The sequence below is a fragment of the Pinus tabuliformis genome, chromosome 7 (genome assembly GCF_031772625.1).
Source record: "Pinus tabuliformis cultivar Carrire ecotype Pingquan chromosome 7, CPIR1, whole genome shotgun sequence".
Taxonomy (NCBI): domain Eukaryota; kingdom Viridiplantae; phylum Streptophyta; class Pinopsida; order Pinales; family Pinaceae; genus Pinus; species Pinus tabuliformis.
In genome coordinates, this window is record NC_142293.1 from 1,113,929,587 (window position 1) to 1,113,954,566 (window position 24,980).

The 24,980-nt window shown below is 38.3% G+C and overlaps 1 protein-coding gene across 3 annotated transcripts in view; it reads right to left on the reverse strand.

Annotated features, from left to right (window-relative positions):
* The window catches only part of LOC149251431 (endoribonuclease), a 193,729-nt gene that overhangs the window by 101,921 nt on the left and 66,828 nt on the right, over positions 1-24,980 (reverse strand). For all 3 annotated transcript variants that reach the window (XR_016266885.1, XM_089459441.1, XM_089459440.1), the window contains 6 exons: positions 6,285-6,510; positions 6,046-6,078; positions 5,810-5,892; positions 5,414-5,486; positions 3,150-3,495; positions 2,560-2,891 (listed from right to left, as the gene is read on the reverse strand). Coding sequence is in view for 2 of the 3 variants with exons in the window: in XM_089459441.1 (XP_089315567.1) it covers positions 2,560-2,891; positions 3,150-3,495; positions 5,414-5,486; positions 5,810-5,892; positions 6,046-6,078; positions 6,285-6,510 (1,093 nt within the window). In the remaining variant the exon portion in view is untranslated. The remainder of the gene's footprint in view (positions 1-2,559; positions 2,892-3,149; positions 3,496-5,413; positions 5,487-5,809; positions 5,893-6,045; positions 6,079-6,284; positions 6,511-24,980) is intronic.

A 24,980-nucleotide genomic window follows, 5' to 3' on the forward strand; every position in this document is an offset into this window, starting at 1 on the left:
AAATAAAGAATTTGGCCTGAAATTCAAGATTTAAACAGAAAAATGTAAGATCTAACATTCTAAGTAACCAAAACATCATGATAGGAGGCACAAAAATTGCATGTTTATATTCCTACAGAATCACCAATGTCACTTCCACATAGTATTCCAGCTTTTCCTTCAGATAATGGCAGCCAACCAAAGTCATAAACGGTTCTTCAATAAAATTACAAGTAAAACTCATTAAAAATAATAATAAAATGAAACAAACCTCGAGACAAAAATAATAAATTGAACCATGATCTCAGAATATAGTGTTTACATCCATACAGTTTTAGCCTACGTTGCAAAAACTGAACTTGCCCAATGCATGATTTGCCTTTCAATCAAACATTATCAGATATAAGATAGTCCTAATAAGAATCCCCAACCTCCTCCTCCTCAAGTCAATATTTCTGCATCCATTGAATAACTTTGCACTAAGTTCATCATAGGTGCCGAATCAAACCCAAAGTATGCTCACAACACCTTCACCCAGGACCAAGTTGCCAATCCTCAAGTTCAAGGCCATGAAAAAATGGTTTCTCCTGCTGCAGGCTCTGTTGCAAGTGACACTGGTCATATAAGAATGTAAAGCAGCATGGGAGGTTATGATGGAACTTCCCAAGGTGAGTTGAAGTGAAGCAGCAATTAAAGGAAGCAGCCATCCTTTATCTGCAGATTTATTTTGAGACACACTGCAGTGTCATTATTCCAGCAGTTAGGTTATTTGCAGTCCATTAGGAGGACAAACATTGGAAGCTCAAACTCCCATTTCAGAAATTGCTGAGTTTGTTTATAAAATGGTGCGTCAAACAGAATGTCATACACCAAAGGAGGACATTTTCATGGTAATAGGAATAATAGCCCAGAGCACAACAGAAGTCTTCACTTGGAAATATCCTGGTTAAAGGCAGCACCGATGGTGGCAGTTGAAGGCTGTGCAGCATCAGATCTGTTGGACTCTAAAAATCCTGACCAAGCACCTAAATAATTCAGGACTCAGTTGCCAGCATGTTTCAGGACTGGTCCTCTAATCATGAAGTCAAAAGGCTTGAAGGTCGAGATCTATGTGTGCTAAATGCTGGGATGAGGACCTGGGACCAACTCTCAGTTTTAAGTTTTTTTTTTTTTAAATAAATCTAAGGAGAACTACAGGGCCGACAAATATATATATATATATATATATATATATATAGTCTTGAAGGAAAGCCGTCCCATAATCTTCTAAATAATTGATCTGCACACATAAGGTTTGGAGCCAATCTAAAGCAGAACTTGGACAGGGTCAACCCGTATAAGCTTGCATGATGAATACATGTTGGCCCACATGTAACTTGAGGTTTTTCTTCTTTGGAGAGCTCTTCGAGGGTTATTGGTATTGCTCATTAGAAGGAATTTTGTGCCCACTTGACAGGGTTAAATGGTTTGCTTGTCCACTAAGAGGAGGATTTAGGGATATGTCTTACACATTTGGCAAACCTATTGAAGCTTGACAGTCCATGTTGGAGCCCCACTCTTCTACTTTGAGGGACACTTGGAGTTTGCATGTTTGACTGGTCAATTTAGACAGCCATTGTAAGCGCCTTAGAAGGTGGAAGAAGCCCATCATTTAGACGTATTTGGGACTGAGCATGCACCTTTGAAGCTCACTTTCCTATATTTGGAGACTGCATTTGTTGATTTGGAGGAGGAGACGAAGCTTTGAAGGGCCTTTGGATGCTGAACACTGCACCAAAAACCCCTTTTGCCCCTTATTTATTGGATATGGATCACCTTTGTGGGCTTGCGCCCCCTAAAATTTGTACATGTAGCATAAATGCTCCTAAAATTTTGTATTTTAGATTAATTAATCAAAAAAGAGGGCCGTTTGCAGAACAAAAATGTATCCTGCCCTTCTTTATTTAGAAGGAACTATGATTTCCTCCCCTCAAATAGCTAGTTCTTCTGAAGATTTGGGGGAAGAAATAGAGTGACCAGACTGTGCCGATCAACCCAGTCAGTAAGGTCCAACCAATTAGTGAATCATAGACATATCCGGGTCAATGACCATATGCTAGATATCCCAAGTTCTCCTTGACAACCTCAATATGTGATTACTATAAGAGATTGACAAAGATTAAGAACTACCATTAGGGAAAATACAGTAATATTGCCCTTCTTGCGAAAAAAGGAAAATTAATATCAGATGCAAATAAAGCAATATACTGCTGTTTAACATGATAGAATACCAAAGCGCAGCAAAATCTGAAGACCACTACTTTCAAGAGTGATAGTAAGTTTGCAAAAGAATCATCACTGCACTATTTCTGGTATGAGAGGAATTGTAATTTGCCTAAAATCTATCTTACAATAGCACCGTTTCACTTACAACTGTCCTCAAGACACTTTCTTGAATTAAAGACCTTTATAATATAAGGATGAAGTCAACAGAACACAAATGCACGTGCCAAAGAATCATTTCTTCCAATTTTTTCCAGTAAATTTTATCATCTAGAAAGTTGCTTTTGGAAAGAAATGTACTTAATACTACAATGTTACCTGACTATATGGACCTATGCAGCTAGGTGCCCAGCACGAGATACTCTGAACATGAAGCACCTTTTTGGTCTTGTCTTTAGCAGCAAGAACTTCAACAAATGCATTCCCTAAGCCTCCTTCAGAAAGAGGAATCTCTACCGTAGATCGTGATGGAACACCACAAGGGCAATTTTCTTCCATGATATATTGCACATATGTATCATTGGCCAATGCAAATTGGTTCATGTCAGCAAGATAAAGGTGAATATACAGAACATCCTCCCATCCAAGCTGATCCTCTTTAAGACTGCATTCAATTTCCTTCAGGATAAGGCCCAAATGATTCTCTAAACCTGCCATCCATAAAACAACTGTTACATGATAATTATCCACACAAGTTTATAAGCTGATTATAAACATTTGAAGGACCAGGATCATAATATGGCTTTAAAGTTTGAAAGTGCACTCAACTAACCACAATAAAAGAGAGGGGAAATCGCGAGATATGAGGCATACATTTAAAACACATGAACTTCGGAACTACAATATGGTATATCTGACTACAAAAACAAATATGACAATACTGCTGTGAGAAGAGGGGAGAAGTCTACCTTGCATAGGTTTGAAGCTACCTTCTAGCCAACAACCAATAGTAAGTATGTCATTCTGTGTCTTTGAAATAAACAAACTCCTTTTATGCTCAATATCAGGGTCCACTGGTGAGGTATCTAACCGATTATCATCTTTACAGTTGCCAATTATATCATTTCCTTCAACTTCAATGACCCAATCTGTAACAGAACTATTCATGAAGGTCCCATCATTGCCTACTCTAAAAGCCATGTTTTGTAATTTGGGCTCCAGATAGAATGATGAAGGATGTAGAATCCCAACAGGAGCAATAGAATCCAAAGAATGAAGCATAATTTGAAACTTGTCAATAACAATTCTGGCATTCTGGACAGGTAGAAACTCAGAGGGGTTAAAAGAAAGGAAGCCAACGAATTGCTATTACAAAATGAATGCAGTATAAATTAATTACATAAATAGAAAACAGAAATTAAAATTAAAAATTACATGCATATTTACATAATGCATGTAATTTTCTATTCTGGATTTCAGAACTAAACAGAGGAACAATGAACAACGCCTTACCATAATGCATGCTTCAAAAGTAGACATTCCAACCTTTAAGACATTTATTTATTTGAGTTTTAGTTTTAAATGGAACTGAACACATTCCCTCTCATACAGGCCAATACAAACAACAATAAGCGTGAACTCAATTCTGAATACTAATAGTATCATAAATAAGTGTATGTGAGTATAAAGGAAAGAATGGAGAGACTCCAAAAGCGTGAGTTCGATGTTATTAAATTTTGAACTTTAAATTTACCAGCAAGCTTGGAAGAGAAATTTAACCTAAACTCAAAAGAAACCTAAATCATGCCATCACGCCTTCGAAGGAAAAAAACATCCACATTCTCCCCAGACGAGAATTGAGAGTTACAGAGTGTTAAACCAGCAAGAGAGAATGGAAAATGGAAGGCCAGGCCAGGAGGGCCTAGACCTTCCTCAACCAGCTTGCAGTGATTCCAGGCGCAGGGCAGGAAAAATCCCACAAGCGACCGAAGACAAAACATAGACTCCAGATAACTGCAGCACCACTAGCGAAACTAGGAAGACGAAGTGGGAGCAAAGGCTCCTAGTTTAATGCTTTGGGGTGTCATTACTCTTGGTATTTACTATTTTGTAAAAGCATGGAGCCGATTGGCCACGAATTTCTAGTTATAAAGCAGACCCCCTACAGCATCAGTTATATTTTATTATTTTCCATCGACTTGCAATTTTTCCTATTTTTTTAATTAATCGCAATATTTTTCGCAGTAGAAAATATCGCTATTTTTTCAGGAAATATTATCACCAGCTAAGGCGCATTGCAATGTTTGCAACATAATACCCAAGCAAATGAAAAAGAGAAGCACACTGGAGGAAGACTGCTTTGGGCCTTTATCGAAAAATAACTTAAAGGAATGAATTACAAATGGGGAGTGTGCTTTACTGTACACCTCATTTATGGTTTAAGGCACTAGCCCAAGAGGGTGACTATGCCAACCTAGTCAAATATAGAAAAATACAACAAAATGTGTTAAATAAATTACCAATATGTAGGCTCAACAGAACTACCAATACATCAAATAGAGGGGCAGCACATGGCCTCAAGCGAAGATTAACCATAATCTCAATGTAACTTTTAAACCTTTTACATTAATGCAATGCACAAACAGATTCCTAATAAACAGTAAAGTAAACAATGGCAATCACACATATTACACAGATTTACCCTAGAGACCCAAACCAGGAAAACCATCAAACTATTTAGAGCCGCACCTCTAATTTTTATCATCAATCAACTTCATCATTTACAATACAATATATTGGATCCCGGAGCATCCAAAACCCCTAATCCATTGACTCAGATTAGAATACAACCTTAATTTCTTAACCAGAATTAGAAAACCATGGGCTGAAACACCATGCACCACAAAACCGCCAAAAGCAATAAACCATGTGCTGAAAACTACCAAAAACAGATGCAAAAAAATGCCCCAAAAAAAGAAACAAAAAATCTGGGACTCTGCCCCACTGTGCCCAACGAATACAAATCATGCATGAAACTAGTTGTATAGAGAATATAAAACATACTCAACACTCAACACCATAGGCCTTTTAAATTTTTTAGTATAAGGGGTATTTAAAATAAAACAACATGTTTCTTTAAAATAAACAACGATATGCAAACAAGGGAAAATGGTAGCTCCACATAAACATTGAACCAAAGAATTATGCTATGACAACAGACAAGAAAGTATACCTTGAAGAGAGAACAATCAAGAGTTAAAGTCTCATACTCTCCACCCTCTCCACAAACATTTATCCCATAAAGTCTGTTTGCGTGAATCAAAAGAATAAGAAATTAAATAATGCTTCAAATTCATATAAGCGACTGTAACATTGTGGAATCTTGAAAAGCATGATTAGCGAAAACAAATTTAAACTTATCACAAGAAGTACTCACCCTATTACTGAAAACAAAAATGTATCCTGAAAAAGATAAAATGACCAAGGCCTCATAAAAGCTATAGCAAACATATCCAAGTTGGAGACAAGAATGTAAAAGCTAACTAAACTAGATATCTGAATTTATGTATAAAAAACAATATCCAGAGCATTTCTAGAGAAATTTTAACACAAACAATAAATAGCATACTCTTTCAAGTGCAGCAAGTAGGGCTGTAAAGCCACAAGATCTCTGCCTAGATGCTTGTTAGGATGCAAACCCATGGCAGCAACCTAGCAAGACATCCAAAGTAGTATTAGCAAGTTCTGTAGTTATCTTTTAACCAGTTATTCATGCTAGTAATAATATGTAAGCAGAAGAAAATGCTACTTAATAGTACCTGTGATAAGAAAAAATAAAAAGAAAAACTTCAATCTAGCTTTTACCTTTACAAGGATAGCCTCAATCCCCTTGTCAATCTACATATACCAGACAGTATGAACACTTATCAAAAGAATATCAACAAGCAGCTACAGTACAAAATATCCAAAATCCAACAGACAACAAATATGTTTAATTAAACAAAAACCAACAGAACTGTTGATCTACTGTTTTCATTCTAGGACAAGTAGCAACCTTTCCTGCCAAACAAAAATCCAGAGGTCAGCATGTCTGAGACAATTACCATTTCCTGCAGAAGTAATTCTTGCTCCTGTTTCCAGAGAAATGCCAAAGAGATGAGCCCCAATCTTGAACACACACTCTCAACTCTTAATCTCTGGTAGTCAGAGGCTATTGCACCAGATGAAACCCCTTGAATAGAAGGAAACTGTTTCTTCACTTCACTCAACAGAATCATTAAGTCTTCAACTTCATCCCCATGAGTTTGTGTATACTTAAGCTCTTGATGCCTAAAATAAATGAAAATTTACCATTTTTAAAATGAACGTAAGAAATTTTTCTAACATTGTAGCATAAAACTTAATATTTGACATGCTATAGTTCATCGTAAAAGAACATAGATTTTCATTTTTCATGATCGCTAATGTCTTCTTCACGTATTCTATATTGTCTAATCTATTCCTAGCGAAGATCATGATATCACCATAAACATAAAAACAAGCATTTCCGAGTACGGATTACAAATGCTTTTAGTATTTTACACATCTGGAGCAGTAACAATAAGAAATGCATAATAATCTTATTAAATTGCACATATACCATTATGCAGAAGAATCACCACGAGAAGAAAAGACTGGATATTATTCAAATCAATGTTATCAGGACCAGATCGAACCAGTCTGAACTGGCCGGTCCAACCGTTTTGAGGCAAAAACCGGCTTGGACCGGTGACTTGAACCATTTCTGGCTGGTTCAATGCCGAACTGGCTGGTTTTTTAATGGAACCGGCCGGTTCAGTACCAAACAGGCCATTTTCACCGAACTGGCCAGTTCAGTAAAGCCGCGTAGAACGCAGCGAGTGAGCTCTGTTTTGCTTTTTTTTCTTTTAGTTTTTGTCTTGGCTGGGCACTAGCCCACAATAGGTGTCTAATATTCAAGCCTATGGCCCTACTATTGCTAAGCAATTCATGGTAATGTTAAATTCTTAAAGTAAAAATAACATTCTCTTTTATTTTTCATTTCCATCCGTAAAAGCGACATTTTCCTTTATCTTTCATTTCCATCCTTAAAGTAAAAAGATGAAAATGAAAGATAAAGGAGAATGTCACTTTTACGGATGAAAATGAAAGATAAAGGAGAATGTCACTTTTACTTAAATTTTTAACATTAACATGAAATGACTCAGGATGTTTGAGAGTGGTTCCGACCTCATTGGATTTATATAAAGAAAGTAGAATTTTAGATCTCACTCAAAATCTGTTGAAAAGTGTAACTAGGTTCGGTCTTCATAATGACATGTAATTGTGATTTTTGTAAATGATGAAAAGAAGAAAATAAAATTATTATTGTAATGCTTGCTTCATGGGTTTCATGAGCAAGAGATTTTATTTTTAGGTGGCACCCATTGAGAGCCCTTAGGATTTGTCATTAAAGTCGAAGAGTCAATGTCATGTATGAAGAACCCTTCTTGGGCATGTTACAAATGTATTTAAGTCTATAGGATTGTCTAATAGCCCTCCAAGACAAGCACATGTTTCTCCTCTTCAAGACGGCCTCAAGATGAAATGAAGAACACATGTCAGCGTCACATTATGGAGACACACCTATTCGGACAAGCACAAGTCAGCTTATTTATGGGACAACAACTATATATAGGTGTGTAGGGTCTTGGCATTTCAGATGAAGACAGTTCGGATATCTCTTTGAATTTCGGATGAACAATGGGAGCAACAAGTTCGGACATCACTTCAGAAACTCGGATAAGGGTACACAGTTCAATCAAGGGAATTCCGGTCCCTCTGAGTTTCAGATCACAGAAAAGAGAACAGTTCGGATGGGACAGCGAGAAGTGATAAAGGGACAGCGAGGAGTGATGAAGGGACAGCGAAGTTTTGTCTAGAAATAACAGTTCAGATTTCATGAGATAATGGTCTCGGTGCTACAGTAGAGGAACACCATTTGATAGAAGCATATATACTACAGTTTGTTGATTTGGGGTAGCATCAGATGTGCTCTAGCCACGAAAATTGGTGGAGAGGTTAAAGCACATGAGATCTCCAGACCAAGAAATGGTTTGAGCAGAATCTAACCAGTTTGGGAGATATTAAAATAATTAATATTTTTAATGGAGTTCCTAAGTCTAAAGTTAGGAAAAATAAAATATTAATGTGAATTAATATAAAACTAAGTTAGAATGGTCCAAAAGTCATGGATCAAGCCAAATCTAATCTTAGCCGTTGATTAGAGATTTAATCTCCGCTGTTGATGGACCAATGAGAAAAGTATAAGAAGAGGCCTGAGGGTTAGTTGGAGAACACACTGAGGGAGACCAATCAGTTCGATTTTTGGAGCGGGGTTAGCTGAGAAATTCGAACTAGTGGTCTGGAGAGCAACAGGAGGCAGCAAGTACAGAACAGAGAGTCGGGATTAGCAACAGAAGACCAGCGCAAAGGCAGGAGAGGCAGACGCATAGCCTTTCAACCAGACACAGAGGCAGCAGGACACTGCGCAGTCACTAGAGGGCCTACATGGATGACACAAAGAGGCCCAGGGCTAACGCAGACAAGCAGGCGCTGACACAGAGTGTCTAGAAGCTACACAGAGGTCAGCCAGGCTAACACTGGGACTGGGAGATGTGCTGGAGAATTTTTTCTCTTTGTTGGGTAAGCCAGTTTGGCAACCTGTTGTACTGAAGAATTGCTGAATAATAAAACCCTCCCTTGCTGCACCAGTTTTCCCACATTAGGTATTTCCAGGGACTATCGTCCAAAATATCTGTGTTGATGTGTTGATTCTTGTGCATGTGTTTGTTTCTATATTATGGTGTGATATTTGTAGCAGAATTTATTTTAATGTTTATTGAAGGAATTTCATAAATAACTTATTGGAAATAAGTAGGCAAAGTAAATCAGATGTCACAGTGATAGAATTTTCACATGGTATCAGAGGAAGTAATCAGAGACAGGAAGGGAAAATCAGTTATGGGTTGAGACCATGATGCAGAGGCATCCATGTCAGGGGAATCGCACAGATTTTCAGAAAATTGCACAAGAGAAAGAGATTTTGATTTCTCTACGTTGGCTTCCAGGCTGGAAGAAGTGGCTTGTATGACTAGTTCTGCGTCATCAGAAGTATGGTATATAAACAGTGGAGCCTCTTGGCATATGACGAGACTCAGGGAATGTTTCTCAAAGTATCGAGAAGAGAAGATGAACTTTCAGATCACCATGGGGAACAAGAAAAAGTGTACTCAAGTAGGGAAGGTTACCATAGTTTTTCAAACAAAATCGGGAGAACGGTTCCATGCAACAAATGTGCTTCATGTACCAGGATTGGGGATGAACTTACTTTCTGTGTCGCAACTTCAAGGCAAGGGCTATGACGTCTACTTCATCAAGGAGAAAGTATACGTCAAACACCCAAGCTGGAAAAAGAAAGTGCAGATCGGGATCAAAAGTAACAGGTTGTATAGATTACAACTAGAACCACCAATGGCACTAATAGGCAGTCATGAAGACAAGGCTGTTGATCCTACCCTATACGGCAGCTCATAGGGTCTCTGATGTATCTGGTCAATACCAAGCCGAACATTTGCTACGCTGTCAACACCCTTAGTCAGTTCATGGTGGAACCAAAGAGGGCGCACTAGGCAGCAGCCAAACACATTCTCAGGTATTTACAGGGAACAGTCGATTATGGACTCTTGTACACCAGGGGTAAGGATATCAGATTGAGTGGATTTACTAATGCAGATTGGGCAGGAAGTTTAGTGGATCGGAAAAGTACCTCTGGGTACTGTTTCAACATTAGATCAGGAATGACTTCTTGGTGCAGTAGGAAACAGAAGTCCGTGGCTCTGAGCTCATCTGAGGCAGAATATATGGCGGCGAGCACAGCTTCATGTGAGGCCATATGGCTTAGAAAACTGCTTGTGAACCTATTCAGAAGGAAAATGGAGGCGACTAGGATCATGTGCGATAATCAGAGTTGCATCAAGCTCTCTGAGAATCCAATGTTTCATGATCGGTCAAAGCATATTGATATCCGGTGTCACTTTGTTAGAGACTGTGTCCAACGAGGAGCTGTACAGTTGAGCTACACTCCTACAGGAGAATAGGTGGCGAGCATCCTCACAGGAGAATAGGTGGAAGGACAAAGTTTGATTACTTCAGGGAAAATATGGGGATGATAAAGAACCCGTTTCAGTAGCAGAAATGGGGGTGATAGCATCACGGATGCAGAGGGAGTTGCAGTGTGGATGCAGTGTTGGGAGAAAAGGACCGACAGCAGCACAGATGCAGAGGGAGCTGTCGTACAGATGCAGCAGTGGCAGTAGCAGAGCCATGGGCAGCAGTGCAGAGGATGTTGGGTAGGGAGGCTTAGCATCAGCACAAGGACCGATGCTGGATGATCAGGGTGATACTCAACGAGGAGTATTACTAAAGCACAGTCCTCGCTAAGAGAGAGTGTTGATTTGGAGTAGCATCGGATGTGCTCTAGCCACGAAAATTGGTGGAGAGGCTAAAGCACATGAGATCTTCAAGACCCATAAATGGTTTGGACAGAATCTAACAAGTTTGGGAGATATTAAAATAATTAATATTTTTAATGGAGTTCCCAAGTCTAAACTTAGGAAAAATAAAATATTAATGTTAATTAATATAAAACTGAGTTAGAATGATCCAAAAGTCATGGATCAAGCCAAATCTAATCTTAGCCGTTGATTAGAGATTTAATCTCCGCTGTGATGGACCAACGAGAAAAGTATAAAAAGAGGCCTGAGGGTCAGTTGGAGAACACACTGAGGGAGACTAGTCAGTTCGATTTCTGGAACGGGGTTAGCTGAGAAATTCAAACTAATGGTCCGGAGAGCAGCAGGAGGCAGCAAATACGGAACAAAGAGTCGGGATCATCTACAGAAGACCAGCGCAGAGGCAGGAGAAGCAGACGCAGAGCCTTTCAAGCAAACGCAGAGGCAACAGGAGAGGCGGACGCTAGAGGGCTTGCATGGATGACGCAAAGATGCCTAGGGCTGACGCAGACAAGCAGGGGCTGACGCAGAGTCTCTGGAAGCTACACAGAGGTCAGCCAGGCTAACTCTGGGATTGAGAGAAGTGCTGGAGAATTTTTTCTCTTTGTTGGGTAAGCCAGTTTGGCACCCTGTTGTACTGAAGAATTACTGAATAATAAAATCCTCCCTTGCTGCACCGGTTTTCCCACATTGGGTTTTTCCGGGGACTGTTGTCCAAAATATCTGTGTCGATGTGTTGATTCTTGTGCATGTGTTTGTTTTTGTATTCTGGTGTGATATCTGTAGCAAAATTTATTTTAATGTTTATTGAAGGAATTTCATAAATAACTTATTGGAAATAAGTAGGCAAAGTAAATCAGATGTTGTAGTGATAGAATTTTCACACAGTTTTGTCCTTTAAAGAAGCCACAACTCGGTGCTATCTTGGAGACCACTGTGTAGTGCTATGAAGGAGCTAACGGTCTGAGATCTATCACGGTATTTCGATGCTGCTACAGTGGTCACATTTTGGTGACATTACATTGACATGTCTTGGTGCCATCTCTAGTGTATCTACAGTCCGTTGAGGAGATGATCTCAGTGTTGTTGAAGAATCTAGGGCAAGTGTAGTTAATTTGATTCTTCTAGCATGATAACTACTTGTGAGGTATTTTAATTTTTCTTCTTAGCACATTCTTCACTTGTTCTTATTAGAGTGTGTCTTCTTATATTCATCAAATAGTTACAAAAACAAAGAGACCCACACAAAACTCTTCTTATAGAGATTCTAATTGACGAATACCAAGACCATGACCTTCTAAGCCACTCCAAGACGAAGACACCTATCCTCTTCTTTGTCACTGCTGAGATCATCACTGCATCACTGAGATCTTCATCACTGTTGCAACATCATAGTTGCATCTTCACCGAGGTCTTCATCAACAAGATCTTCATATTGATATATGTATACATCCATGAGTGTTGTATGAGATCATGATCTTGCAGCTCTACCTTCATTAGGATCGTGACTGTGTTTACATGATTGCTTGAATGTCAAGATAGGGAGTATTACTATAGGGTCAACGAGATCTTTATCATCATAATTATGATGAGAGTATATGCTCCTCTACGTATGCCGAGATCATGTGTGCTTCTACGTGATCCTCCTCAAACATGCCGAGACAATGAGACAGTGACTATAGTTATGCCGAGACAGTGATTACAGTGATCATATTTATGCGTTCAGAAATAATGCCGAGACAGGGTATGTCTCTGTTTGATCACCGAGATTTCTTCCTTATAGTTATCCCGAGACTTTGACTAAACTGTCACGTAACTCTTAAGTATGCTGAGATTGTATCTCTCCATTCACAGGTATGCTGAGATTGTATCTTGCACTGAAATCATTATTACACCAAGACTGTAATTACTTCAGAGATACCCAAGATTGCGTCCTCCTGTCATGCGTATTTCAGACCCCTGTATTCATGCGTATTACCCTGTGATAGAGTCCCGAAAATCTCAGACGAGTCCGAGTTTCTTCCTTGCCTTTTGCGGATACCCCAGCTGGGTATATATAGTGGTTTGCCCTCCATATTTAGCCGACCTGAGCCAGTGAAAAGTTGTGTCTTCAATGCAAGCCAACGTGACATCCTTTAATTCGATAACTACTTTCTTCATTGTTTTGCTTGTTGTCTTCATCAAGAGGATTGTGCTTGTCTTGGAGGGTTGATCTAAACCAGTGTTGCGAACATTGCGATTTTTTCAAAAAATCATGATTTTTTGGCCGCGCCGATTTTTTCGGCGTTTTTTTTTTTCAAAAAATTGCGGAAAAATCGCGATTTTTTCAAAAAAAATCGCAATTCGACACCAAAAAATCTTGACGGGCAGTAACAGCAAGTTTAAAAGTGCGATTTTGAGTTTTTTTTTTGTCATTTTTTTCAGACAAAGGGAAAGATTGAGAGTTGAGGAGGAGGAGAAGTCATCTACAAGGGCAAGAGAGGAAAAAAATGAAGGAATTTAGCATCCCAAGCAAGAAAAATTCGAGTTTGGACCAAGTTTCTTCAGCAAAGCGTGGTTTCCAGGTATGGGCAACCAATTTGGCCCATTTTTTTTGTTTTTTTCTTATTTTTGCTTGGGTTTCTATAACCCATTTATTTTCAATGATTTTTGAGTGGATTTGATTGTGTTTTTTTTTCATTTTTGTTCCATATAGTGGAGAGAGTTCATTTTGGTCAAAAATGCAAGAACTTGATTGTTAGATTAATAAGTTTAATTTCTTCTTGTGCCCTAGTTTTTTTCCATCATTTTTGCTTGGGTTTGAATGTGTATCTTTTCCATCATTGTTGCATTGAGTTGAGGTTTTTTTTGGTCAAAAATTCAATGTGTTGTATCATGTAAGTAAATTTTATTTTTATTTTTTTACCTTGCAATTCTTCTTGTGCCCTGAGAGTTCAACAAAGTTATAAACATGCCAAGGAAATTGGACCCTCTGTGGGAATTTGGTGAACCTGATGGAGGGTTTGACAGATCAAACTTGACTTGCAAGTTATGTGGGCATCATATGACAGGGCAGTGTATACAGATTGAAGTATCACCTTGCACAAATCCCTTGACATGAGGTAGGGTGTTGCACAAATACAAATCTAGAAATCATCCGAAAAGCCCTCAGATCATTGGAAGAAATAGAGCAAACCAAATTGTCCAAGTCAGCTCTTAAGAGTCAACTAGCAGGGACTGGGAATAGAGTGTCAGGATTGAGAGGTGAACATGAGAGTGGTATTGGTTCTACTTCAGCATCAGTATCTACAACCAACCATGTAGTTGTCTCATCATATTTTGTAACTAGAACCACACCTAGTTCACAACCATCTATCTCTTCAATTATTAAAAAAAGGAGAAAGAAGAAGTTGACAAGTTGTTGGGAAAGTTTCTTCTTTGGAGTGATATTTTGTTATATATAAAATTAGTTCATTGTAATTAGTAGTTATTAGGCAAAGGGCATGACATTTACCAAGAGGCACTCAAGGCAATATAAAGCCAGGGGCCTCCCACAAATTGTAGCCATCATCTATCTATTTAATAATAATAAAATATGAATTTGTTGAATAGCTGAGTTTATTTGTGCCATCTGGTATCAGAGCCCATGAAGACCTGCCCATGAAAATGCCGCCTAACAGGGAAATTGAACATACAATAGAAGTCAAAGAAGGATCAGACCCTGTCAACATCAAACCATATCAATATCCGCATCACCAAAACACTGAAATTGAGAGATTAATCCAAGACCTTTTAAAATGTGAAATCATCTCAAAAGGTAAGAGTCTATATGTTGCTCCAGTTGTATTGGTAAGGAAGAAGGATGGATCATCCAAGCTATGCATTGGCTATAGAGGATTAAACAAAATAACGATTAAAAACAAATTCCCAATTCCCTTTATCAATGAAATGTTGGACGAACTATATGGTGCAAAATACTTCTCAAAATTGGACTTAAGGTCGGGCTATTACCAAATCAGAATCAGTTTGGAAGAAATACCAAAAACTGCGTTGCGAACACGTGAAGGTCACTACGAATTTAAAGTAATGCCCTTTGGGTTAACCAATGCACCAGCAACATTCCAAGCCACTATGAACGAGTTATTTCGTCCATATCTTAGGAAGTTTGTATTAGTATTTTTTAATGATATTTTAATTTACAATAAAACTTGGAAGGAGCACCTACAACATCTGGATAAAGTTCTTACACTATTGGAAGAGCATCAATTCTATGCCAAGAAATCCAAATCCACCTTTGGAAAGGAAGAAGTAGAATATCTCAGACACATAATATCCCATGAAGGAGTAATAGTGGACCCTAATAAAATCAAGGCTATAAAGGAATGGACCAAACCAGTTACTATATCCAAGCTAAGAGGGTTCTTAGGATTGACTGGATATTACCGAAGGTTTATAAAAAAACTATGCACATATAACTGCACCTCTAACAAACCTTTTAAAGAAGAATTCATTCCAATGGAATAAGGAAGAAGGAAGGTTTTTTGAAGAATTGAATGAAGTTATGTCTAATGCCCCGGTATTGGCAACTCCAGATTTCTCTAAACCATTTATCATTGAGCGTGATGCTTCCGTGTTCAATATAGGTGCAGTGTTAATGCAAGAGGGGCATCCAATAGCTTTTGAAAGCAAGAAGCCCTGCTATTATGCACGCACTGGCCAAGTGGAGACAATATCTTTCGGGTAGTAAGTTCTCCATTCGAACAAACCATAACAGTCTCCAGCACCTCCTTCAACAAAAAACACTTTCCAAAGAACAACAAAAATGAATTGAAAAAATTGTCGCCTTTGACATGGAGATACTACATAAAAAGGGAAAAGACAATGTAGTAGCAGATGCCCTGTCTAGGAAGGATGAAGAACCAACATTACTTGCAGTCTTGGTTGTTGTTCCTAAATGGCTTAATGAGATTCGAAGTGAGTATGCCAAGGATCTAGAAATAACTGCGATAATCAATAACCTCCCAGACAACTCAAAATTTGAATGGAAGAACGATATTCTATGGTACAAAGGAAGAATCTATCTGAATTCAAACTCCGAGTTTAAATCCAAGATACTCAAGGAGTCACGTGATTCACTGTCAGCCAAACATGTAGGATTCTTTAAAACTTACTACAATGCACGTCAATCATTCTTTTGGAATGGGATGAATCGCGATATTCAGAAATATGTAGCAGAATGTGACAAATGTCAAGGAAATAAAAGTGAAAATATTATGACACCTCGATTACTTCACCCCTTAAACATTCTGAATCAGAAATGGGAAGAAATATCAATGGACTTTATTGAGGGGTTACCTATATCCGATGGAAAGGATAAGATTTTCGTAGAAGTCGACAGACTCACCAAATATGCTCACTCTAATGCAATGAAGAAATCAGACTCAGCGAAACAAATCACTGAGATATTTTGCAAAAATATTTATAAATTACACGGTTTTCCAAAAGTCATTGTGAGTGATAGAGATGCCAAATTTAAGGGTAATTTCTGGAAGGAATTGTTCAACCATATAGGAACCTACCTAAATATGAGTTTCGCTTACCACCCTCAGGCTCAAACTGATGGACAAACAAAGGTTGTCAATAAATGTTTGGAAGCCTACCTACATTGTTACGCTATAGAAAAACAAAATAAGTGGGTTCAGTGGCTGCATCTCGTTGAATGGTCATATAATTCTACTTATCATACGTCAGCAAAAAAGACTCCATTCCAAGCGTTGTATGGGTACAAACCTCCGAAATGGAAGGATCTAGCTACCATCCAGACAAATCTACCAGGTGTTAAAAACCAACTAGAAGAAACCCAAAAAATCATCCAAACCCTAAAAGAAAATTTAAATAATGCAAGAAACTGTATGAAGCAACAAGCTGACCGAAACAGAACCGGGAGAGAATTTGAAGTTGGAGAATGGGTATTTGTCAAGCTCCAACCATGCAAACAGTTGTCCTTGAAACAAAAACAAAAAAATAAAAAATTGGCACCAAAGTTCTATGGACCATACCAGATCAACCAAGTTGCATATAGTTTAAACCTTCTGGATAAAATTCGTGTTCACAATGTCTTCCATGTACCCTGCCTTAAAAGGGCACTAGACGACCATCAATCAGCACAAACAATGCTTCCATCCTTAGATGATGAAGGAAGGGTCATTTTAGAACCAGAAGGTATCATATCCACTAGGGAAAAGAAGCTTCGATCTCGTGTAATCAAGGAATACTTGACCAAGTGGAAGGACTTACCTGGAGAAGAAGTTTCTCGAGACACTGAAGCATTTCGTCAACAACATCCGTCATTACATATGCTTGAGAACAAAGCATTTTTTGGGAGGAAGGCAATGTTATATATAAAATTAGTTAATTGTAATTAATAGTTATTAGGCAAAGGGCATGATCTTGGCCAAGAGGCACCCAAGGCAATATAAAGCCAGGTGCCTCCCACAAATTGTAGCCATCATCTATCTATTTCATAATAATAAAATATGAATTTGCTGAATAGTTGAGTTTATTTGTGCCATATTCCTTTCAACTTTGCAAGAAACAATCCATTTTTCCAGCCCGCGGTTGATGCTATTGTAGTTGTAGGCCCAGGGTACAAAGTCCCTTCTTATGATGACTTTAAAAAACGCATTCTTCAAAATGAAAAGGTTGATTTCACCAAGAGATTGGAGGAGTTTAGGGCATCATGGGCACACACAGGATGCACTATGATGTCAGATGGTTGGACCGATCAAAAGGGTAGAAGCCTTATAAACTTCTTGGTTAATTGTCCTAAGGGGACAATGTTTATGAAATTTGTTGATGCATCTGCACATATCAAAGATGCACGGTTATTATGTGATTTGTTGGATGTGTTCATTCTGGAGGTGGGTCCACAACATGTTGTCCAAGTCATAACGGACAATGCTGCAAATTATGTTGCTGCTAGCAAGATGCTTATGGAGAGGCATCCTACCTTATTTTGGACACCTTGTGCTGCACACTACATTGATTTGATGTTAGAGGACATAGGAAAAATTCATCAAAAAGCATTACAAATATTTATATATAATCATGCATTTGTGTTTCATTTGATGAGAACATTCACCAACAACAAGGAGTTGATGCGCCCTGCCATTACACGGTTTGCCACCAGTTTCATATCTCTTCAATCCCTCTTGAATTCTATGTGTGATGTGAAGAGAATGTTTCTTTCAAATGAATGGTGTGCTTTAGCATTTAGCTGCAAAAACCAGAGGGAGAGGCCATATGCAGATTAGTTTCATACCAGGAAAGCTTCTGGGCGGGAGTGCAAGAGGTGTGCAGTGCTACTGAACCTTTGGTAAAGGTTCTTCAATTAGTTGATGGAGACAAGCCCACAATGGGCTACTTGTATGAGGCCATGGATAGGGCCAAAGAATCCATTCGAACCTACTATGATGATAAGGGGGATGAGGGGTTTCAGAAACAACTCCTCCTATGGGAAGTGATTTATGAACGATGGAACAATACACTCCATCGTCCAATTCATGCTGCAGGGATCTATCTGAACCCCGCATTTGCTTATTACTATGGTTTCTTATTTGATGTTGAAGTCATGGATGGATTCTTCACTTGTGTTCAAAGGATGGTGCCATCTCTAGCAGAACGTGCAAAAATCTTCAAAAAAATGGAGATATACAAGATGGCAGGTGGCACATTTAGCTTTGACATGGTTGTTGTGGATAGGAAGACTAAAATGCCAGGTATGTTTTAGTTTGTTTTAAATTTCATTGTCTCTTCAAGTTCATAACTTCATACTTTGCTTCAACTTTCAGATTTCATTTTTTTTCTTATGTTTATAACTTTATCTTATTTGTTGTAGATGCATGGTAGAGAAGCTATGGTGGCAGAATACCCAATCTGCAAAGGCTTTCCATTCGAGTGCTCAGCCAAACATGTAGCTCCTCAGGATGCAAGCGCAACTAGAATGTATTTGAAAAAATACACACCAAGAAGCGCAACAGGTTAAAACTTAAAATATTCCAAATTTCCAATTATTTTTTTGAATTCATTAAATAATAATTTTTTATAATTATTATTTTATTATTATAATTTATTAATTTATGACCCTTGTACGGGTTGGAGTCCCAACAACTTAATGACATGGTCTACATCTACTACAATCTTCGATTGTGGGTGAGGCAACTTGAGAGGACACATGATGTGGAGGCCATCATTGGATGGGATTGACACCACTACTGCATGGAGGGTTGAGGTCGAGAGGCATCTCATGGAGTTGATCATTGATTGGTTAGAGCAGGAGGTATTGGAGGGGGTAGAGGAGGAGGAGGAGCAGGATCAGGAGCAACAGGAGGAGGAGGTGAGACCACCTACCTAGGCTACCCCTGTCACCAGTAGAGCACGTGGTCTACCTCTTGTAGCTCCTAGTTCTTCAACTTCTATGGCACAACAGAGTCCACTGCCGACTCCACCGCCATCTACATCTAGAGGGAAAGCTATTGCATTTTCTCGCAAGAGGGGCAGAGGAAATCAGTGGTATTAGATATTTGGTTCATTTTATTGTATATGACATTATGACTCATGATATGAGATACATTATTATATTTTTTGTTGATATTTTGAGGTTGAGTTGGGACTCAGGACTTAATATTCAAGACATGATTCACTATTATGTGTGATGTTGCACTAGAAATGATATTACACGTCTTATATATTATTTCTTTTATCATATTTATGTGTCAATGCATTTATTTTATGTTGTAGATGTTTTAGATATTAAAAATTTTGAAAAAAAATGAATATTTTTGTATTTGCCAATTTTTTCCTGATTTCTTACCCATTTTTTCCCGATTTTTCCGATTTTTTTTCCCTTGCCAATTTAATCCCGATCGCGATGTTCGCAACATTGATCTATACACTAGGTTGACTCATATACATTACATATATGCTCAAGAAGAGCTCTTTACACATGTCTTTGACTCTTTGACTTTCCTAGACCTATGGAATTAGCAAGAAACTCATTCTTATAATTTACAAAAATAATATTTCTTTTTCTTGACAAGTACAAAGATCAAAATTACATTTGCAAATATCGAACCTAGTTACACTTTCTTCAACACTTCCTCGTAACTAGGGAGGTATTTATAATGGTACTTGGTCATTCTCAATCTGAAGAATTTCACATAAGAAGAATCGGATTAGTAACCCATCTCTATAGCATCATAGTAACCAACATTGTTTCCACAGCAAGGCCTTGACTGACAACTCTATCTCTCATTAGATCAGAGCACAATGTTGGTGAGACCAATGATTATAGACACCTTAATCATTGTCTCTCAAGGTACATACCCACCCGGGTGTTCACTGAGTATGACCTTCTAGGACTATTCTTATCTTGGGTTCCCAACCCTCAAAGAATATCGGTCCTCTTGCCTACTCTTGTCTTGGATGCCCTACACATCCTCAAAGAGCATCGGATGCCAGATGATTACCCAATCCTCCATTCTTTCTTCCAAAGTGAAGACAAGAATGTTGTGTCTATCTCTTCCTCTCAACTAGGGAGGATATCATGTGTTTACATTTCTCTTCATGGCCTTCACCTAGACTTACAATTGCTAGTCCTAGTCTAGTGCATGACAAATGAAATAGAAAAACACAATTATCACTCCTTTTTAATCAGGGGTGATCTAATCCAAGCTCCCTCTTAGCTAGGGACTTTTCTATACATCAGCAACTTTTTCTTCATGGGTCCTTCAGCTGCGTGATCAACTTCTCTCCTTGATGTCATGAAAATCAGTTGAGCTTCTTCCTTGTAGGGCAACAGCCATCAATCACTTTCCTCCTTAGTTTGTCATATCACTCCTTTCTTCATGGAACATGGCCTTCTTCATATCTAGAACCTTCGTCATATGACTACTTCTTTCTCATCATGCTTCTTCCATTCATCACATGAACGCTAGTTGTACTTGTAAGTAGCCCTGCATGAACTTATCCAGATATTATTCAAGAAATCAAAATATATTATTAAATCAAATCATACCTTACTAGGTGGCTCTTCATCATGACATCTTTTCGTAGGTATCAGCATCCTGCATACATGTTGACACATCTCTCAAAGATATCCATTGTCAAGGGTCTTCATCTTTTCCATCAGAGTTTTCATATCTTTCGGAGAGATTTTTCTAGTCATGTCTTCTTGATCTTTTGGATGTTGATTGCCTTCATCAAGGTTGCATATCTCACGATCTCTTCCTTCCTTACACATTCCATTCCCAAGTGCTTTTAATCAAAGTTTCTTAGTTGTGATCAACCACCTCATACTTCATATGAGGACATATTATGTTGATTTCATCTAGTGTGTCTTATGTCTTCTTGCATCCTTTCAGAGGAGGAGATCCTTTTTCTCTTGATCATGCTTCTCAAGATAGAAGTAATGATCCATGTTACCTGCAACCATATGACATGTCATTATAATATTAAACACAAGCATACATACCTCATTTTTACCTTCAGGTCATCGAGGCTTCTTCCAGCAGCTTCCTTGATTGAAGAGATCTTCAATCCCTTGATCTGCTTCATGTCATCATACCATTATCTCATGGATTCCATAAGTTGGAGTTCTTGTTGAAACACTTGCTTCCTCTCTAGATTAGTGAACCCTATGATGAGGATTCCATCAGAGAATTTTGAGGATCTTGTATATCCCCAATTGGCAGATGTTTCCTTTTTGACTTGATGTATGATGAGCCTTGTCCTAGATGACTCTTTCCTTCAATGTCCACTGAGTTTTTCAAGAGCTATATCCTTCATGTTTTGTTTGTCATAGATTTTGTCCTTCATGATTCCCATGGTGATGTCACAAGCCCTTGTTTCTAATGCTTCCATGATGCCACAATGCATCTTATCATCATTTTCATATCTTATAACAAAAGCTTATGATAGGACCCTTTTGTGAGGGATATCATCTTACTCATAGGAGAGATTTGTTACTCCCTCTTTTCTTGGCCCTTTTCTTCAGCTTCCTCCATCTATCTGGTGATATGAGCTTTCAAAATATTTCCATAGCATTGAGTCTTAGCTATACTTATTATGTCTTGCTTGAGGACCGACCTTGCCTTTCCTTTCTGCCCATGGTTGAGTTCTTTTATCCTTCAATACTTTTGCCATCAACTTGTCTTTCTCCATCTTTTACTTTCATGTAGATCAGATATCATGTGACCTTCTTTATTGCACCTTAAGAGAATGAGTTTATCATCTACATCACTTTGATGTCTCCAATATTGCTATGTGAGGGCATCTTTCATAAATATCCCTTTTCATAAGTTCAGAGGAGACCTTCTGATGACTTCAGCCACTTAGAGGATTATGTCTATCCTCCTTCATGCAAGGAATCTTGATAACCCATCCAATTCATAGATGTCCTTGCAATCATAAAGTCATTTAACCAAACTTGAATATAGAATGAAAAGATCTCATGTGAAGATGAAATCTTCACCTTGATGCTTTCTTGAATGATCTCCTTCAATGAGATTCTTGCTTGAGCTGCCTAATACAATTGAGTTCCAAGACTTTTCTTGAGACTTCCTTGCCTTGTTCAACACCAAGCACTACTTCTTTTTATAATATGTTGAGATTACTTGATTCCTTGTGAGGGTATGAAATCGAAATCAAGAATTTGAGAGTACTGTCATGATGCCCATTTGAGATGTGGCATTGTGTTCTCCTGCTGTAGTGATATTTTTGTACTGTATGATGTGATTGTATATCCTTGCAACCTTGTTGTAGTGCTCCTTTCTTGGAGTAGAACCTTGCTTGAGTTGACTAGCATGAGCAAAGATCTTTGAGGCCTTCAAGCATTGTTCAATACCAAGCATCGAAACTGCTTCAGACTTAAGTCATTGAGATTTTTGTGGTATAGATTGTAATGATATCCAATTTGGGGCTAGCACTGAAATTGTGAGAGGTACTGTGTTTTCCTTCTTTTGACTGTGATCTGAATTTTGAGCACTAGCATTGGGACTTCACTTTAACTGAGATTACTTGATCTTGAATTGTCTTGTTGTTGTTTACTGCTTGTTGAAGGCTGATCTTTCAATTTTGACAAAGCTTTTCAACTTTGCTTTGATGACCTTCTTGAAGACTGATTCTTGTATGTCTCTTTTGTTGCCCTTCCTTTGACTTCAGCACCTTAGCTCTTATACCATGTTGAAGAATCTAGGGCAAGTGTAGTTAATGTGATTCTTCTAGCATGATAACTACTTGTGAGGTATTTTAATTTTTCTTCTTAGCACATTCTTCACTTATTCTTATAAGAGTGTGTCTTCTTATATTCATCAAATAGTTACCAAAAACAAAGAGACGAGAACACACGATGTTGGCTATCTGCCAGAGCCAAAACCTCTTGGAGAGGAAAACCCGCACAAAATTCTTCTTACAGAGATTCCAATTGACGAATAGCAAGACCATGACCCTTGACCTTCTAAGCCACTCCCAGACCAAGACACCAATCCTCTTCTTTGTAGATGTTGAGATCATCACTGCATCACTGAGATCTTCATTACTGCTGCAAAATCATAGCTGCATCTTCACCAAGTTCTTCATCAACAAGATCTCCATATCGATATATGTATACATCCATGACTATTGTACTGAGATCATGATCTTGTAGCTCTGCCTTCATTAGGATCGTCACTGTGTTTACATGATTGCTTGAATGTCAAGACAGGGAGCATTACTATAGAGTCAACAAGATCTTTATCATCATAATTATGTTGAGAGTATATGCTCCTCTACATATGCTGAGATCATGTGTGCTTCTACATGATCCTCCTCAAACATGCCAAGACAATGAGACAGTGACTATAGTTATGCCGAGACAGTGATTACAGTGATCATAATTATGCGTTCAGAAATAATGTCGAGACAGGGTATGTCTCTGTTTGATCACCGAGATTTCCTTCTTATAGTTATCCCGAAACTTTGATTGAACTGTCACGTAATTCTTAAGTATGCCAAGATTGTATCTCTCCATTCACAGGTATGCCGAGATTGTATCTTGCACTGAAATCATTATTACACCAAGACTGTAATTACTTCAGAGATACCCAAGATTGCGTCCTCCTGTCATGAGTATTTCACACCCCTATATTCATGCATATTACCCTGTGATAGAGTCCCGAAAATCTCAAACAAGTCCGAGTTTCTTCCTTGTCTTTTGCAGATACCCCAGCTGGGTATATATAGTGGTTTGCCCTCCATATTTAGCCGACTTGAGCCAGTGAAGAGTTGTGTCTTCAATGCAAGCCGACATGACATCCTTTAATTCGATAATTGCTTTCTTCATCGTTTTGCTTGATGTCTTGATCTAGACACTAGGTTTACTCATATATATTACATATATGCTCAAGAAGAGCTCTTTACATGTATCTTTGACTCTTTGACTTTCCTAGACCTATGGAATGAGCAAGAAACTAATTCTTATAATTTACAAAAATAATATTTCTTTTTCATGACAAGTACAAAGATCAAAATTACATTTGTAAATACCAAACCTAGTTACACTTTCTTCAACTTGATGAAGAGGAAGAGGAGTCAAGAAAAAGAAAAGGGCAAAAGATAGAGAACTAGTGTCTTGGTCTTGGAGTGGCTACTAGGTCAAGGGTATTGGTCTTGGTATTCGTCAATTGGAATCTCTATAAGAAGAATTTGTGTGGGTTTTCCTCTCAAAGAGTGAGAGGTTTTGGACCGCGCTGATAGCCTACATTTTGTGTCTCTTGTCTATTTATGTTCATGCATCGGTAGTTGTTTGATGAAGAAGAACATCAATAATCTAAGTAGAAGAAGATCCTAATCCAAAGAAGTAAAAATCACTAACAAACAGTTACTGACAAAAGAGAAATCACCTAATTCGTGATGCCCTAGATTTCCCAACATGGTATCAAAGCTAAGGTGACTAAGTCAAAGGAAGGGCATCTAATTAAAGAGACACTCAAGGATCAAGTTTTAAGAAAGGAATCAAAGCAAGTTGAAGAATATAAAAGTGAAGTCGAGGTCTACATCAAAGCATCAAACCCTAGATCGAAGAAGTCTACACCAGCAAAATTCTTGGGATCCTCTAGTCATCGTCAAAAGACCACATGACCCTCATCAAGTTGAAGAGATCTACAAAAGCAAGGTAGCCCGAAGTATAGACATCCAAGAGAAGCACTTCAAGGA